Genomic DNA, 18,486 nt, shown 5'->3' on the forward strand with positions numbered 1-18,486 from the left:
TCATTTTATAAAATCATATGGCTATCAAAATAAAAATATGGGGCATAGAGAAGAGGTGCTATCAGATTGAGAAATGGAAGAACTTTTTATTTTGATGACAGAGGGGGAAAAAGGCTAGAAGAATATTCGACCAAGATAAGCCAAAAGGTGTTGGAAAATGTACCACTTTTAGGTGGTATATTTAGTACAGCATGTACAAAGGAATTCTACTGCCAATTTTACACAGTAAGGGCAGAGAGCTATTTTAACAATAAACTCGTAAACCCAGGTTTGAAGACATACCACAGACTGATTCATATCTCCAGAAGCAATGCTGTATTTCAGATGCTGAACTGGTTTTCAGTAATTGATGGTATGCTGAGACACAGACTGAAGGAGTAGACCTGTTTCCATATGACCCCCCTTTTAATTAGTGAGGGATGAAACTCCATATTCAATATTTTTAAGTGGTCATTTGCATATTTCACTATTCCTGCTAGAGAACTTCCAGTTGGCACTGAAAGAACATTCAGAAATAATGAGTGCACAGGCATAAATTGAATTATGAGAAGACAAAGAAATTGCAGGAAAATGGAGAAAGGGAAAAGGAAAAAAAAGGCAGTGGATGCAGCAAAACAAGTCTTTATAAGCAGTGCTTGATTTTTTATATACATAAATCATTAAATAAAAAATGATGTTTAATAGACTGCTTATGTCAAAAATGAAACTTCTTCACTTTTTTCATTATTAACGTAAAGCTGTGTTAAAAATAAATTTTGCTGCAACATCTGCTAACTGTAGGATTTAAGATCACAGCTAAAATTACTGGAAGCAAGTAAATGGAAATGTTTTGGCTTTTAGCACAGTTATGTTGAGAAGTTCAGCCACAGACTCATTATATCCTCCAATTTACCACATGATTTATTTTTACTAAACTCAAGCCATTAGCTGCTTTGTGAACAAGTCAGAGCTGAACACAAAGTTCCCAAAAACAGTTTAACTACTTTTTTCTGGTCAAAATTCATAGGCCCTCAGCCAAGTACAACAGTGTATGAAAAGTATGTAAGTGGACTTTAGTGGTGCCATCAACATTAAGTACAGTATAAAGTTAAGATCTAGCTTGAAATAGCAAATATAATCAACCAGAGCAAACTATGCCATTTCTGTCCTATAATTAGGCCTAAATTCTGACTGAGAAGAATCTGGATAATCTGTTTCATTTAGGCCAAAGCTAATTTGGCACCATCTTCTCAACCAAGGTTAGAAAGTGGATGAACGTTATTAAAAAGGGTTGACTCTCTTCAGGCAAAAGCACACTACTGAATTCTTAAAAGCAAGGAGTATTGCATCCTTTCCCAGAATGGTGCTTATAACTTGCTCACATCTCACTTAACCATCCAAAAGCACTGGGAAGGACATGGACTGAATCCACAACTGGCATAATTCAGATTACTTGGACCATTAACCAATCCTTCTGGTTCCAAACTCAAAAGAAATCCAGATTAAAATTTAAAAAGATGACGTGCTCACCAGAATAGATTCTGTACAACTAGCATCCAACCTGGAGTAGTGCCTGCCCCACTCATCTTTCTTCAAAAGAATCCAGGTTCCTCTAAATGGAATAGCTAGGCAGCAATTTATGAATGTAGTAAATGTGGAGAAAAAGTGACATTTTAGTGCTCTTACTGGCACCATGGAATCTCAAACACAAGCTCATTTCAGTATTTAAATGTATCCACTTCTGGGTTTTTACCAGGTAAATTTAAGTGTCACTATTTATATGTACAGTACCTATGTACGGTGCTAACATATCAATGGAGCCCATCCTTCACATAATGTAGTTACTAAGTATGCGTTAGTTCTAGTTATCTAGAAGTAACTAATCATTCTCCTCCTGGAATACAGACATTCATATTAATAATGTATCAATGGTTACTGGGTACATAATTGATGTCATAATTAATATTAAAATAATTAATAATTGTTTCTACTCTCATTCGATTGTCATACTTTTCCCAGTTCTATCCTAAACAAAACAGATTTTAAAACAACATTTGATTTCAGAATGAAACACGTACTTGCTAATTGCTTCTTCATTGGACAGATGCATCACTAAAAGGGTGACATGGAAAGAGCCATAATGAATCATTGCTTTGGAGAGCCTATTATCTTTTTGTATGATTGTGTTCTGAAGAGTCTGAATGCCATCTATAATCTAAGATAAAACAGAAGCATATAGAAAACCAAATTACTATAAATATTACTACAATTAACAGCAAAAGAGGGAGAAAAAAAAATGAGCATTTTAGTTTTAGGTAAGTAAATATGATAGTCAGTAGGGTCATAGAAGAACACAACCAGAAAGGCAAGTTATCCATTATGTCTTAGTGGGATTTATGCTGGAAAGCAGTCCAGTGTATGGCAATTCTTTTCAAAATTGTTCCAATGGGCAAGTATATAATCATCTCCCTGACTGGAGTCTTAAATCTGCTTCAGTAAATTTGAAACTGGTGGGGAATAAATAATTAGTGGATAAAATGGCACCCTACTGTCACATCTTGTTATGGTTTCTCCTTGCAAAAGCACGTCACTATACTCCATTTGTGCCTGATTATATGGTTTCACAAACATTTCATTTCATTCATATTAATCTTAAGCAAAGAACATGGCAGCAAATAAGATTTCCCATTAAAACATGCAAATCCAATTGTAGCATTGATTAATGAATACAATTATTGAAAAAAGGACAGACTGTATTAGCTTTTTTTCTGAAGAGAATTGTGATAGCATGTCCAGTCTATTTGATTGGAAACACCAAAACAAAGCAGTAAAAGAAACTATTACCACAAAACATCTATGTTACATCAACCTCATTTTAACAGCAGGTATTGCTAGCTTGAAGGTTAGAGGAGTGAGAATATGTAGCCCATCCTCAAATATTAATATACAGGAATTAAAGTCCATTTTATACCACATAAAAATAAATAGTTTGATTGTTCTTGAGTCATCACTGCCTGGGACATTAAATTCGTACAGAGGTTGACAAACAATTACAGGATTATAAAGTAACTCCACTAAGTTAAATCAACTGTAGCAATGGAATGGGAGATATTAGTATTGGTTAGACATTCACAAAATATATGAATAAGGTGCTTCCCTGTTCAGTGAGCAGGATCGTACATTTTTGTTGTTGTTGTTGTTGGCCTGGGACAAATTTAACATAATGGGAGAGAATGAGGGCTATAATATGTAGGGAGGGGATGCCTTGATATTCATTGACTGAGGATTTTAAAAACCTATTTAGGACTTACATAAACTGTACCCACAATAGTTGTTGTTGGTAGCACTGTCAAAAAATATTGTAAATATGCTTTAATTTGGATCTTTATGCTGCATAAGGGGGTTGGACTTGATGGCCTAAATCAGGGGTGTCAAACTCAATTTCATTGAGGGCCGCATCAGCACTGTGGTTGCCCTCGGGGGCCGGGTGGATGTGTCCTGGGTAGGTGCGGCCTACTGGGTGGGTGTGGATGGAGTGGGTGTGGCCTACTGGATGGATATGGCCAGCTCTACATCATTCGCATCAAGGGTGCTTGTGGGGGCCTGGGCAGGAGTGGGACAGATCTGAAGGTCTCTGGCAGAAAGGGGTGGGACTAGGGCAGAGCCCATCAAGCCGGATATGTGAAGTAGGCGAGGGCCATTTGCTGGCCACTCCAGGTGATGATGCATTTCTTCATTCCTCACAAAAGGTGACACCTCCCCAGCATGCACACAGAGAGCGGAGCCGATGTGGCATGGGCTGGTTCCTTGCTGTTTCCAGACGGCCTTGTGGAGCTAAGACTGAATGCATTTCAGCATAAATGGCCACCACAAAATTGTACATTGTCTCCTGGACGGCCTGGGCCAGGGCCAAGGCAGCGGGGGCCGTTCCCTGTTTCCAGGATGGCTTTGTGGGCCACATGAAACCACTTCGCGGGGGGCATCCGGCCCCCGGGCCTTGTGTTTGACATGTCTGGCCTAAATAGTCTCTTCTACCTCAATTTCCAAGAGTCATACAAAATGGCTATAATTTTTGCATCTCTAATAAAAGTACTGCAGCCTAAATAATATTTAGAGAAAGTCAAATAATTATTCATTATATTACTCATATTTGTTAAATTGGAAGAATTTTTTAATATGAATACCAAGCTTACTTATTCATAATTAATGTTCATAGCTTTTTTTCAAAATTATATTCCAAGAAATTTCAAGGAATTTCTGGATTAACTCAACAAATTTATCAGAACTATATCAAACATATATGTTTTCTGGGTTTAGTAAAACAAAGTCAAAAAACAGCAAGTAGGAAACTTTTTTTTAAAAAAAAGTAATGTAATGTAAGAGAGGCCATTTACTGAGAAACGTCGTTTGATATCCCAAGTTTATTTCTATAGTTGAAAGCCATTTTTTCCCAAACATTTCAATGACTGAATATGGAGACATACAAGATAGAAGTATATTATTTATATTTCACCCATTACTTCTTTTTATGGCCCAGTTAGAATTTTTCATAGTTCTAGATGCTGTCGATTACATTTTTTTTATCTTGCCAAGTGACAAGAAAATTATTTATTTATATCTAAAATGACTATATCATCCAATTCCAGTGACTTTGGGAAGTTCAGCAAAAGAAACCCACCCCCATCACCCTAATCAATGGCCTGGGGGAAAAGCCATATTTTTAAAGCTATTTTAAGGGCTGGTATGATTGGGGGGATCTGACTCTCAGGGGTCCTCCTAGGTCAGTGGTGGCAAGCCTATGGCACAGGTGCCAGAGCCGGCACTCAGAGCCCTCTCTGTGGCACATGTGCCATTGCCCCAGTCCTAGGCCTTCAGCTGGGTTTTATAAAACCTTTTCGCTTTAAGCCTCTGCTGCCGTGTGCAAAAAAAAAAAAAAGTTTCAATCAATTAGTCAATTTCAACTTCTCAAAGATCTTGCAAAGTTGGAATTGATTGAACTTTTTAGTCCCACCCAGTCTGCCGTTACCAATGCAGCCATGCCCACCCAATGGGCCACACCCCCCAAACTGGCCACACCCAGCCAATGGACCACCCCCACCCGGCACCCGACGATGCATAAGTGGGTTTTGGGTTGCAGTTTGGGCACTCGGTCTCTAAAAGGTTTGCCATCACTGTCCTAGGTCCTGCTAGATGACATTGTTTAATTGACAGGACCAGGAGAAAGACAATTCTGCCAGATTTTTACTGACTAGCAAAAACAATGCGAGTAGGCAGACCTCAAATAACTAGGCTATGTGCCAATAAGAGTTTTTAAAGTATCAATTAGCATCTTGCATTGCACCTTAAATATAAACATGAATTCGAATTTTAAACCATTATTTGGATCATTTTGCATTATCTGAATATGAGTTTTCAGTAATGATATTGACAATGAGAAACCTTGCTATAGGAAATTAATCTAATTACTTTATTAAAAGAGATTTGAAAACTGAGGCTTATTTTGCTAAATCTATTACATTATTTTACTTTGTGGTTCTATCCAATAATTACATATAAGGCAATAGGTTTTTTTCCAATATTACTTTGCTATGCAGAGAAACAAAGAAAAAAACTGGTAAGATTATTTTCTTTGTATTTTTTTATTAATATATAAAATACAAAGAAAAATAGAAATAAGAAATTAAAAAAGAGGGGGACAAAAAAGTGAGAAAAGGGAAAAAAGAAGAAAAGGTATTGACTTCCCATTCTTTTAGCACAGTTCAAGATAAAAACACTCAAGCCTCAAGTTTTTACTTTTACACATTAATGTATAACTAGCCATTTCTATAAATCTATCTAATCGACAAAACCAAAGTCAAAATTTCATTTTTTTCATCACAAGCACAAAATCCAGAAGTGATATTCAAGTAGAAAAAGTACTTAACTATATTCTCTCCTTTGAATAAAATGGTCAATATACAGTAACCATTCCTGCTTTATCTTCCTTGCTGTGGAAATAGTGTGTACTTCCTTGCTGTGGAAATAGTGTGTATCTTTGTGAATTATCACCATTTTTATTAACAAGGTTCACTGTATTCTTTCAGATTCTTTGACCTTACAGGGAAAAATACTCCTTTTTTTTTCTTTTTTTCACCCTTTTTAAAATGCTAAGGTTTTCTTTAAACACAATTCTAAAATAAAAACTTTCTAATGCATCTTTTTCTTTAATTTCTTAACATACAGGCTTTGAACTTCAGTATTAAATTTAGATCCCTCCCTCCAAACTATCCTTATAGAATATTTTTTTCTTTTATAAATATCCTTTTTAAAATTCAAAATGTTTCTTTAAACTATTGCATTTTCTTTAATGTTTTTCTTTAAAGATTATGTTCAACTTTGTCTGAACTATTCATTTTCATATGCTGCATGTAAGCTTCTAAGTAAAACTTAAGAAACACTATACAAGATGTTTACATTTTAATCTGAAAGCAACAGGAAAATATAACATTTAGTCGGCTATGTTTTGTTTGAAGTAAGCTGAGGTCAAAGAAATCAGTTAAGATTAATCACAATTTAGTGTATGAACGTAACTGCCTTTAATAAAAAAAAGAGCTTCCAATTTCATATCTGGAGCAGCAACAAGACTCACTTCAATTTCAATTTAACATGACTCCTAATTCCCAGCATAAGATTCTCTTTTCTGCAAGCTAAAACAAGAGTATGAATGACTTGTAGAGTTAAGCCTAACTACAGGTTGTCCTTAACTTACAAGCACAATTGAGCCCAAAATTTCCATTGCTAAGTGAGGCAGTTATTAAGTGAATTGCACCTCATTTTACTGTCAAGCCAATCACTGAAGTTGTTAAGTGAATCATGTGGTTCTTAAGTGAATATGGCTTCTCCCATTGACTTTGCTTGTCAGAAGCCAACTGGGAAGGTTACCAATGGTGATCACATGACCCCAGGACAGTGCAATGCCAGTTGCCAAACAGCCAAATTTTGATCATATGAACATGGGGATGCTGCAACAGTTGTAATTGTGAAAAACAGCCCTAAATCACTTTTTTCAGCACTACTGTGATTTCAAGCTGTCAGTAAACAAATGATTGTTAAGTCGAGGACTCCCTATATAACTGTGCTTACCAAGAACTATTAGTTCAGGGCTATTGCCTCCAAATGACAACAAATGAGTGCAATATTTAAGGGGAACAAAATTCAAAGAACGATATATAATATGATAAAGAACTGGCTCAAATAAAAATACTCATTTTACTGGACAATCAATTCCTCTGAACTGAGCTTGACTCTGGTAAATTTCATTGCCATGCTTTCCTGACCACAATGTAGGTGTGACCTGCCAGTATATTTTTCTGAAAGTCATTTCAAATTTACAACTGAAGTTGTGACCCTGAATGCATCCAGGGAACTCATGTCCAAGATCTGACCCCAATTAGCTTTTCAAGATTATCCAGGGTAAGACAGGCACTGTCATTTTGGTGAACACTTAAGAAAAGCAGCGGTCAAATTATTTCAAGGTGGGGATAAAGTAGGGGAACCTAAAAAAACACATCCATACATCTATCACTGATTTTCCAGCTTTCTTCAAATCATGTCTTCCTGGTAAAAGTAACAAGAAATGCTTTACAATAGTGGTTCTCAACCTTTTTAATGCCGTGACCCCCAACCGGTCGTAAGTCGAGGACTACTCAACTGGTCATAAGTCGAGGACTACTCAACCGGTCGTAAGTCAAGGACTACCCAACCGGTCGTAAGTTGAGGACTTTCCCTGCCCGGGAGCACCGCACATGCGTGGTGCTGCCCTCTGTGCTGGCCGAGGCGTAGCTGGCAAGGGGCAGACCACCAGCTGGCCCAGCCCAAGGGAGGTAAGGCACCCACCGGGCCCCACGCGCGCCAGCAACCATCCCTGTGCCTGCCGGCCTCCCACCTCCCACCCCTGGCCCTCTTTTACTTACATTTTTAGCAGTTGCTCAGCAGGGAGGGGTGGAAACTTCCAGACAGCTCGCCTTCGCTGCAAACAACTTGTAGCACCGTTTGCAGAATGGGACTTTTGGCGGGCTCAGCAGGGCAGAGACAGCCTGGACAATTCCTATTGGCTTTTGAAAGCCAATAGAATTAGACTCTATTCAAGAGAGTCTATTCTATTGGCTTTCAAAAGCCAATAGAATAAAAGGGAGTAGCACAGCTAAGAAAAAGGGGGGGAAATGGCGGACTGAGTTGTTTGGCGACCCCCGTGAAATGATCGTTCGACCCCAAATGTGGTCGCGACCCACAGGTTGAGAACCGCTGCTTTACAATAAGGTTATAGACACAGTATATACAAACATGACCTTAGTTATTAAAATACACAACCATGAGAGTTGAAAGAAAAAGTCCAGCTAACAGAGGAAATATCCGAGATATTGTCTGATTGGAGTCTTCTTACACCAGGATCCTATTTTCTACAAGATGAAATAACTCGATAGATCCTTTTTGCTAGCTGTATTCTTATTTGTAACTGTACTCTGCTAGTTGTATTCTATAATGATTGTGAGAATCATCCTAACTGCTAGGTTTATACAACACAACAAACTATAAAATAAAATACTGAGAACAGACCAGCCATATTTTAACCTAGCTTATTATGCAAACCCAGATAATATGTTGGAGGGGAAAAAATGCTATTTCTCAAAAATCTTCCTGTTTTCGAACTACCCTGTTACTTTCCTCACTTCTTCCACCCTCTTATTAAATTTATCTTTGCTGTCACTGTTGCAATCAGAATAGGTGAGCCTTTTCTAGATAACATGATTTTAAATCAATGGAGTTCCTGGGCCAACAATATGAAACAGACTGTTGTGATTAGAACTAAAGTGTGATTTATTAACTTTATTCCATTTTGGCTCCTAAAAGAGTAGATTTTAAGGAGGGGGGGGGGAGATCACCTTTGGATTTGTGATTGGAACAGAAATGAAATAATTGGGTCTGTCTTGGTTCTTCTTTTTCTTCTTTATTGTATTGTCTTCTTCATTCCCCTTTCCAGCTGTTCTCTTTCTCTTCTTTTTAACAGATGGTTTAGATTTGCTCGAGGCTGGGTAGAAAGCAAAATAGTTATTATACTGTAAGCACATGTAAGTAGAACAATGCATAACATTTGATAAATACTACATCAAAATGCCATTCAGACATTATTTTACCCTCATTTCCAAATCTGAATGCTAACATTTCATCCTTTCTTAGTCAGAAACAACACCACCTCTATATGGTTCAAGATGTTTCTCTGTCCTTGGAAGTCCCAAAGCTGCTTTTTCAAAAGGCAACTGGCCTTTCTTTGTTTTGCTTGAAGATGTTTTGCTTCTCATCCAAGCAGCTTCTTCGGTTCTGAACTGAAGCTCAGAACTGAAGCAGCTTCTTGGATGAGAAGCGAAATGTCTTCAAGCAAAACAAAGAAAGGTCAATTGCCTTTTGAAAAAGTACCTTTGGGACACCCACGACCTGGATGACTGAGAATTTCCATAGACATCCACCCTTGGAAGTAATGCTAAGAAGCGCAAAAGGAAGAACTAAAAACAACGCCCACATTTCCCTCTTTTTTCAATGTTAAAAAAACCCCAACAACACACTGCTTAGTACAAATCTGGCTCCAGTGCAAATATTTTATTAAGAAATAAGACCTGGAGCTTCCACATATTTTGAACTGCAATTCCTTGCCACTGGCTGGACTGACAGTAACCAATGATAATTAAAACCCAGAATCCAGCAGAAGAGAATATATGTAGCTCAGAGTTGAATTGTGGAGTCTTTGGTGCTCTCCAAACTTGCTGTTTGCTTGCAGATATTTCATTACCCGATAAGGTAATTGTCAGGGTTAGAATAGATGAGATCAATTAAAGCAGAACTCCAAAGATTGAGTTTTCCTCTAAGAACATGTTTATTGGCTACAAAGTATCAGCACGGTCAAAAGTGAAACCAAGATTAAAGTTCCCTCCAAAAAGTCACAGTATTACAAAGTTAACTACCCTCCCCAGAAACTATGCAATCAGCTATGTTTCCCAATAGAATAGTTTGGCAGGCTTTCTAACATAAGGCTCAGCCCCCCAATCTAATGAACAGGAATGACCTTGGTTCCTATGGGACAGAGAATTGTTTAGACCAGCGGTTCTCAACCTTTTTATACGGCGACCCACGGCCACACGGATGCGCTGCCCATGCGCGGCGCACTTGCACAGTGCCGCCCCCATGCGCGGCGCCCATGCGTGGCGGCGCGTCCATGCGTGGCGGCACGCCCATGCGCGGCGCATGCGTGGCGGCGCCCCCTGAGGGGGAAAAATGGCGGATCGCATTGTTTGGCGACCCCCGTAAAATGGTCGTTCGACCCCAAATGGGGTCGCGACCCATAGGTTGAGAACCGCTGGTTTAGACTAGCATAAAATTCCCCACCCCTCCCCTTATTCTTGTGGCAACTGAAAACGAGCAAGATGGCTTCAGCCAGGTTCGTTGCAAAGTTGATAGTAACATTATCAGTGCTAGGGAACATGGAATTTGCTACCTGTTTGTATACAATAGCTTGTCCTGCCAGCATATGTGGGGATATTATTTTCTCTTTGCTAGTTCTTTGATTAGGCTATTGCCTTCTACTAGATTGCTCATCTGGTCTTAAACTGGGTGTTGATTGCTGCAGAGGATGTGTTTAAGTACACATCCGTGTTCAAGACAAGCAATCTAGCCAAAACCAATACTCTAAATGAACAAACTGTCAAGGAGAAAACCACACCCCCACCAACACTTGCAGGCAAGCTATGGTAGGAAGCAAACTCCATATCCCTAGCACTGATGATATGATCTAGTCAGGTAATGAAATGTCTGCAAATGAACAACCAAACTAAGAGAGCACTAAGCCCAAAATATCTGGTACCAGTTTGCTTAATCCTGCTAATTTTTTTTTCCAATTCAACCTTTAATACATTAATGGGAAAATCTCTTGCCTGCCCCAAACAAACATTTGTCATGGCTAAAAATTCAAGCTTTGAAAAGTTTCAAAAGTTTTTATGTTATAAATATAAAACATAGTGAGGTTGAGATGATTACAAAATATTGTTTTTTTACAGAAGGTGCACTTGTTTGTTCATTTTTTCTTTTATAAGACACTCATACAATCTTGCTTCAAAATTCTGGTATTCCGGTATCTTCTATGGCACCTTAAATCCATGTCATTTTTTCGGAGTGCTTGTGTGAGTGTACCATTTGTGCATGTTTTGAAACGTAAAACTCAAATTATATCATCATTCGGTTCCAGGTGGCCTTTGCAGAGTACTTATTAAGGCTTCCTCCTGCTCTGCTCCTAAAGCTTTAATTAGTTCTGTGTTCATACACCCTGGTCACACTTAATCTTTTAGTTAGTTGCTTCAGATGTATAATCAAGCAATCCCACCTTTCTTTATTAAATGTTTTAACTGCATTTTTCATTATTGAAATTGCCCTTTTGTGGCATTTCCCTACAAGGTTAGCACCAGCAAGCATTAGAAAGCAGGAAGCTTTTACTTCATAGAAAGAATTCTTATACTGAATAATTGTGAATTCAAATATATTTCAGAAAAAGGAAATTTCTAGCTATTTCGAAAGGGAAACCTGACAAGACCTGGAATTTGAAATGGCAAAGGTTAGCGGGGAAAAACTGGCCTAAATGGTGTTTGCTTAACTACAATGTGACTATCCAATCTAACGAAGTTTCATAGTTCTATTCTACTAAACTTACTGCTAAATTCAAGTTCAATATCTGCGTCACCAAATGGCATTTCCGCCATCAAATTATCAATCGAATTGGTAGAGCTGTATGATTTCTTCCTTTGCTTTTTTTGTTCTTTTTTCTTGCACTCCACAGTTTGTTTTCCATCTGGAATACATTTAAAACAATGAATTTGGTTTTAGATTTCACGGTCGATTAAACCATCACAATAAAATTCTGTTCTAGACTTATAAGCTCATTATAAGGCAGTTTTTCAAGCATAACATCAGAGGTTCTCAAGCATTTGTTTCTCCAGCAAGATTAACTGATTTTTAAAGCATTAAATACATTACGAGATTTGCACACACAGTGTGTCCCCATTTGAAAAACAGGGATAATGTTGATTCAAGACTTTCATACTAATCTGCAGTTTGCTCTGATTTTTAAGTTTTGAAATCGGAATAAATTTCTCTGGGTATGGCTAAATAAGTTATTAGCAGTGTTTCATTAATGTGAAGAAAGGTTGGCGACTCAGTTCTGCACTGATAAAATGATTCAACAAAGGCTCCTGATAGCTGGAACTGTTAAATGGAAACAATGTTATCACTTGTTTGGATTTAGATTTTATTTAGTTACCACTCATTTATTGTTTACTTATTAACTTATGTAAAAGGTGGGGACCCATACTTTTAAATAAACATCAAACTTTTTTTTCTATTCCTGCAGCTCTACTACTGTGTTATAGTTATGTATGTGAGAATTGTTTTTCATTTTGATTTAGGCTGCAGATCCAAGCAGATTTAGAGAGACTTGTTTGGGAGTCTCGGAAAGCTTGCTGGGTTCCCCAAAGCTTGCTTCAGAAAAAATGAACACAGGATTCCATCCTGAAAAGCAATTAATTCAGAATTAACATATTTAGGTTTTGCTCTGTATCACTACATTAAATTTATTAGCCATGTATTTTTCAGAATACCATACCACTATGATTATAGCACGTACTGTACAAATGTTATGTTTGTGCCTTTAAAAAAAGAGAGGTTAAAATTCTTTGGTGTGTTTGGGTTTTTTTTTTCTTTCTTGAGGCTGTACACTGATGCGGTAACTGCAAACCACAGGTGATACGACATCAGGCCTCCAGACCCTCTAGAGCAGGGGTGTCAAACTGCCAGCCGACGGACCATACGCGTCACGTGGAAACCACGCCTACCCCATTGCCAGCAATGGCAAAACTGTCCTGTTATGTTACGCCACATCACGTGATGTCGCGAGTTTGACATCTCTGCTCTAGAGGTCATTCAAGAGAGACCTGCTCTCATACGGCCTCTGGGGCCTCATGCAAGAGGTTAGAGTGAATTAAAAAATCTCCTGTCGCTGCAGAAAAGCACATCTCATTGTCAAGGCTAGGTATTCCACCTCCACCCCAGGGGCAATTTGGCAGCAGAGGAGCACGTTCTATTCTTAAGACATAAAAAGAAACCAGTGGCTTGATAGATAGAGTGTGAAAAAAACCAAACATTTCATCCAGATTATTAGTGTTCTATATAGTGTTTCCTGGATACCTCATCCCCAGTGCTAGGGGAAATAAGCCACCTGATTACAAGCTAATTGGCTTCAGTGTTCAAAAAACAAGGAAAGGATAACAAGGATAACTGATCCTGGAGACTGTACAGAAACTGCAACAGCTGTTAGATGGTGACCGATTTCGGGGGGGGGGAAGACTTCTCTTGTATGAAATGCTAAGATGGACATCCTAGTTGAGCAACCCCGTCTTCCACCGGTTAATGGTTTTAAAACCACTATGTGCTTTTTATCTGGGGAGGGAAGGGGAGAGGGGAAATTGCCTGGGCCAAAATAAGAGGCATGAATTTAATTTGCTCTGTTTTAGACAGACAGCTAAAAGCTTACAAATGTATGCACCATGTGGGCAATTTATTGGGAAACAGATCAAAAGTTCCTTTTAGGTGCTGATCAAATCTTGTTTTTGCCATCTTAAATTTCCAAAATTATTACAAGTAAAAGGGCTATTATGGCAACTATCTTTTATTAGTTTGATTTTTGGGTCCTCTATGAAGAATGAAACAAAGAAAAGGCTTGATGAATTTCCCTGATGGCTTTGTTTCAGAGCTTAATTGCCCCATTCGCAACACAAAGAAATGTGTGGTTTGGCCATTATATAAAGTAAGTGCTATGAACAATCAATACACAAGGAAGCAGGAACTGCTGAACAAAATGGTTTGCCGTATTATCAAGTGAAGCAGATATTCTTTCTCTCATGGGAAATTATCAAAAAAGGATGAGACAAACAAGTGAGTCATAGTCACGAGTGGATAGTCTGCTGGTTAACAACAATAGATAGTAAGTTACTTCAACATGTAACTGTTGGTTATTGTCATTTATTGGCCTATAACTTTCATTAAAGAACTAATTCACAAAAATGACCAATTGTAGTTTGCAATCCAATCTGTACCTCTAATATTGAAAGCTCTTGCTTTCATTTTCTGATACTGTCAGAGATTGAAAAGCTTTACATTTGAGTCCTGCTGTAAGTATCAGGTTGAACTGAATGGCCTCAATGATTCCTTTCAACTCTATGACTGTTTTAAAATAATGATAATCTCTAATTGAGTACTGTAAGCCTAGGATTAGGTACTTTCTCAGAATATACTGTTCTTTCCTTGTTTTCAAACTGAAGATGAATTTTTAATTATGGAGAAGCAGAGGTGTGGTTACTATTTGAATGGAAGGCATCTAGGGAATACAAGAGATGTAGACTAGATTGAGAAATCAAAACAACATATTAGAAAATGGCTATGGCAAACCACATTTGGGATTGCTACCAATAAAATTATATAAATTTATTCATTATATCATCAGGAATCGAGCCTGACCTGGAGTATCTACTGCAGCAAGATTCATAGGCTGCTCTGTTCCTTATTACTAAGAAACAGCAATTTGAACTAGATTCTGTTGTAAATATTCAATTTCTAAAATATGAACACACTTTCAGGAATAGACAACATGTGGTTTTATAACACATACAGAAGCATGTGTTCCTTAATTATTATACATTTTGCAATTCTGGAATGCCTCAGATAAGCTTTGCTGAAGCTATACAATCTGGATCTATGAGTACATTTAACTACTATTCACAAATATTAGGAGGATCATGAAATATACCTGCATTGAACCCTTGCATCTCCCAAGATAGGTATTTCCTCATTATTTGTGCTACCATATCTGCCCTTGAGAGTACCGGTTGTTAACTAGGAACTAGGGCAGCGGTTCTCAACCTATGGGTCGCGACCCCAGTTGGGGTCGATCGACCATTTTACGGGGGTCGCCAAACAATGCGATCCGCCATTTTCCCCCCTCAGGGGGGGGCGCCGCACATGCGCGCCGCGCCACGCATGCGTGGCACATTCGTGTGACGGGGGTCGCTGAACTAGGGTTTATTGCAACGTATCTTGCATTGTAAAGGGTTTTTTTTTTTTTGAACAGTTGTCAGTATCACTTAGTGAAAGAAAAGTAATCCATTTTGGTTGTCTGTAACTAACAACAGGCAACATTTTAATACAGATAGTCTTTGACTTACAATCACAATTTCTGTTGTTAATCCAAGTGGTTATTAACTGAGTCATGTCTGATTTTACCTTTTTTGCCATAGTTGTTAAGCAATTATTAAGTGAATCATATGGTCATTAAGTGAATCTGGCTTTTCCCATTGACTTTGGTTGTCAGAAGCCATCTGGGAAGATTACAAATGGTGATCACATGACCCCAGGATACTACAACCATCGTAAACATTTGCCAGTTGCTAAGCACCTGAATTTTGATGTGACTGTGAGGATGCTGTGAGAGATGTATTTTATTTTCAATACTGTTGTAACGTCAAACCAGTGCTAAACCGGTTATAAGTTGAGGACTACTTGTACCTGAATAACTGCTGTCTTAGGTAGTAAAAATAGGTGGATTTAAAAGATAGAAACTTTTATTTTCCCTCAGTAATTCTGTTTCTATGAGAAAATGGAAGGGAAGGGACAGAAAAAAGCACCTGTAGTTTAATGCAAACTAAAACAGTTTGAATTAATGGAATAAGATGGATAGAAAATGCAAGTTCATATTGTACCATGAAATCTACCATATACCACCAAGTTTTAGTCAAATGTCTCTAACAGGATAAACATATGGTGAAAGAAAATCAATTAATGGATTATGCCCACTGAAAAAAAGAACAAAATAACCACATGTGTAATACATGTAAAACCAAAAGGTGACTTAACAAAACAAAATACAATGAATGACTTCTAAGGCAGCTGTTTACTTTCTGAGCCAATCTGGAGCACAGAAAAATTGTGCAAATTGAGGTTTTATTACCCTTACCAACTGTTTGCTTAAAAAGCATGATGTAATAAATATTGACCTGTTTATGTACTTAAAAGCTCACTTACTACACTTGAATAAGCCCATCATAATTCCCAGTCCTAGTGGTAACCTCCAGCTGCCAGTTACATGATAAACCAGCAGCAGAATTAGACTTCATCCCTAATTAGAAAGGAGGCCATCAAAAAATATCAAAATGGCAAGCTAGACTGCAAAAAATTAAAAAGGTGACAATGGCAAGCCACTTTGTACTCTTGCCAAGAAAACAATAGGGACATACATGTCTGTATAATATCCAGAAGTTGACTGAACTGGACTCAGCCCAATCGGTTGTTTCCTTTTAAAAGGATTATCAGCCCCCCTTTTTGCGGAATAATTATTCATAATACATGAATATATGGAACACTCATGATTATTCATTCACGCACCGGGTAGTCTCTCTGGGGATTCTGATGCCCTTACGATGACCGAGCTTCCTTTTGGGGCTTGAGAACTTGCGGGCCAGCGAAACTAAGCGCCGGAACAAGCATTGCACAAGCTTTAGAGGAAGGGAGGTTTCATATCTGCTACTGCCAAACTGAAAGGCAAAATGGAAATGCCCCTCCCCCACTCCCACGTTAAGGAAGGAAAAGTTGAAGAGAAGGGTGGGTCTGCTGGACGCTCCTCTCTTGGCTTTGGAACCGCTCCTAGCATTCATTATCTCCTCACCGATCTGTTGTGACAACTGCTTGCTTGCAGGGGGAGGCTGAACTTTTTCTCCTATTCCTCGCCCAGCTTCCTCCTCCTCCTCCGCTTCCAGCCTTTGGGACTCCGCCCGGAGAGGGGAGGACCCCTGTACAGCCATAACGGCGCCGGAGCACAGAGATCTCCGTCCCACCTCTGGGGGCGCCCAGCGGATCTGGGGACTAGAGGACCCAGCTGCCCCTGCGGCGAAGCGAACGGAGCGCAGAGTCCGGGAAAAAAGTCCCAGCAATGTCGATATCATGGCCCGGCTCTCGCTTTCTCCAGGCACCTACGGAAAAACGGAGGAGTCAAAGGAAAGCTCCACCGGTCATTGTCGTTCAATCGGCGGAACAGACACGATTCTTCTCCCCGCACGTTTACCTTACGGAAAACTACGACTCCCATCATGCAACGCAACTATAGAGTGGGCTCGAACTCAGGGGAAAGGCTGGGCCGTGCATTGTGACGCCGCTTCGAATGTTTATTGAGAATCAAGGGCGCTAGGCCTTTCTGATCGGTGTGCATCGTGTGAAAATAATTTCCAGCTCTTATTCTTTCTCCCTCTCGGGGTTCTCTGTTGCATTCTCTGAACCAAAGTTCTTGGTGTGGAATGACTGCATCTGCATCTGCATAGTAACCCTAATCCCGCCATAGCTGCTCTTTATTGGAGGTGGCAACACAAAACTGTTAACCAGATCAAGGAGCCCGCTTTGAAAAATACAGTGTTTCTCAATGCTTTGTTCTTTCTGGTATCCCACCAGCCTTTGTGCAAGGAGAGCACTGGTAACTTCATTATAGCAATATGACCGATTCAAAGAGGAAAATGGTGGACATGGCACCAAGCAACTTTGGAAGGTGTTTTCTGTCATTGCATGGCCCTTAGCAGCCAACTTCATAACGAGTGCCTTGTATTTTCAGCTGCTCTACACCTGTCCACATATCTGGCTTTGAAATATAAACAGGAATTGAAGAGGTTTCTAGAACAAGGCTTCACTAGGAGATGTTTTAATTGATGATTTATCTAAGATGCTGTGGGGCTAGAATGGTTCTCATCTGGGTAAACAATGAGTTTGTGGACAATGCATTGCACCTAAAAATTGCCAGTTAAATGTATTTTGCAAATTTATCCAACGTAGGCAAATAATTGAATGCAGAGACAGAACATCACAGAACATTTTAAACTCAGTTGCATTTATTGATTTGTAGCTCAATGTACTGTACTGTGGAAGTTCTAAATAAAGTTAATTTATGCTCCATTAAACCATGTAAACCAGACATGTCGAACACAAGGCCCAGGGGCCGGATGCGGCCCGCGAAAGGGTTTCATGTGGCCACGAAACCATCCTGGAAACAGTGAGGGAACAGTCCCCACTGCCTTGGCCCTGGCAAGGTCGGCCGGGAGCCAATGTACAATTTTGTGGTGGCCATCTATGCATTCAGTCTTAGCTCCACAAGGCCATCTGGAAACAGCGAGGAAACAGCCCCTGCCGTGTCGCCCCCGCCCCCTGGGTACATGCTGGGGAGGTGTCACTCTTTGTGAGGAATGAAGAAATGCACCATCGCCTGGAAGTGGCCAGTAAATGGCCCCCACCTACTTCACATATCCGGCTTAATGGGCTCCGGGCGGAGAAGTTTCAGCAGGCAGTGAGACTCCTCCAGTGGACCATGCCTTGGCACTTGCCCTGGTCCCACCCCGTTCTGCC

At 39.3% G+C, this 18,486-nt stretch overlaps 1 protein-coding gene across 7 annotated transcripts in view; it reads right to left on the minus strand.

Moving 5' to 3' along the window:
• Positions 1 to 17,969, minus strand: part of AKAP7 (A-kinase anchoring protein 7) — a 70,108-nt gene extending 52,139 nt beyond the window's left edge. For 2 of the 7 annotated variants that reach the window (XM_039324281.1, XM_039324272.1), the window contains exons 1-4: positions 16,769 to 17,969; positions 11,711 to 11,848; positions 8,901 to 9,046; positions 2,058 to 2,194 (exon numbers count right to left, since the gene is read on the minus strand). In XM_039324281.1, coding sequence (XP_039180215.1) covers positions 2,058 to 2,194; positions 8,901 to 9,046; positions 11,711 to 11,848; positions 16,769 to 17,045 — 698 coding nt within the window. In that variant the 5' untranslated portion in view covers positions 17,046 to 17,969. The other 5 variants (XM_039324305.1, XM_039324312.1, XM_039324296.1 and 2 more) reach the window with 4 other exon arrangements.
• Positions 17,970 to 18,486: the final 517 nt, after the last annotated feature.

Source organism: Crotalus tigris, unplaced genomic scaffold (assembly GCF_016545835.1).
Source record: "Crotalus tigris isolate CLP2741 ecotype Arizona unplaced genomic scaffold, ASM1654583v1 scf7180000017611.44802233496:7321179, whole genome shotgun sequence".
In the NCBI taxonomy this organism is placed as follows: domain Eukaryota; kingdom Metazoa; phylum Chordata; class Lepidosauria; order Squamata; family Viperidae; genus Crotalus; species Crotalus tigris.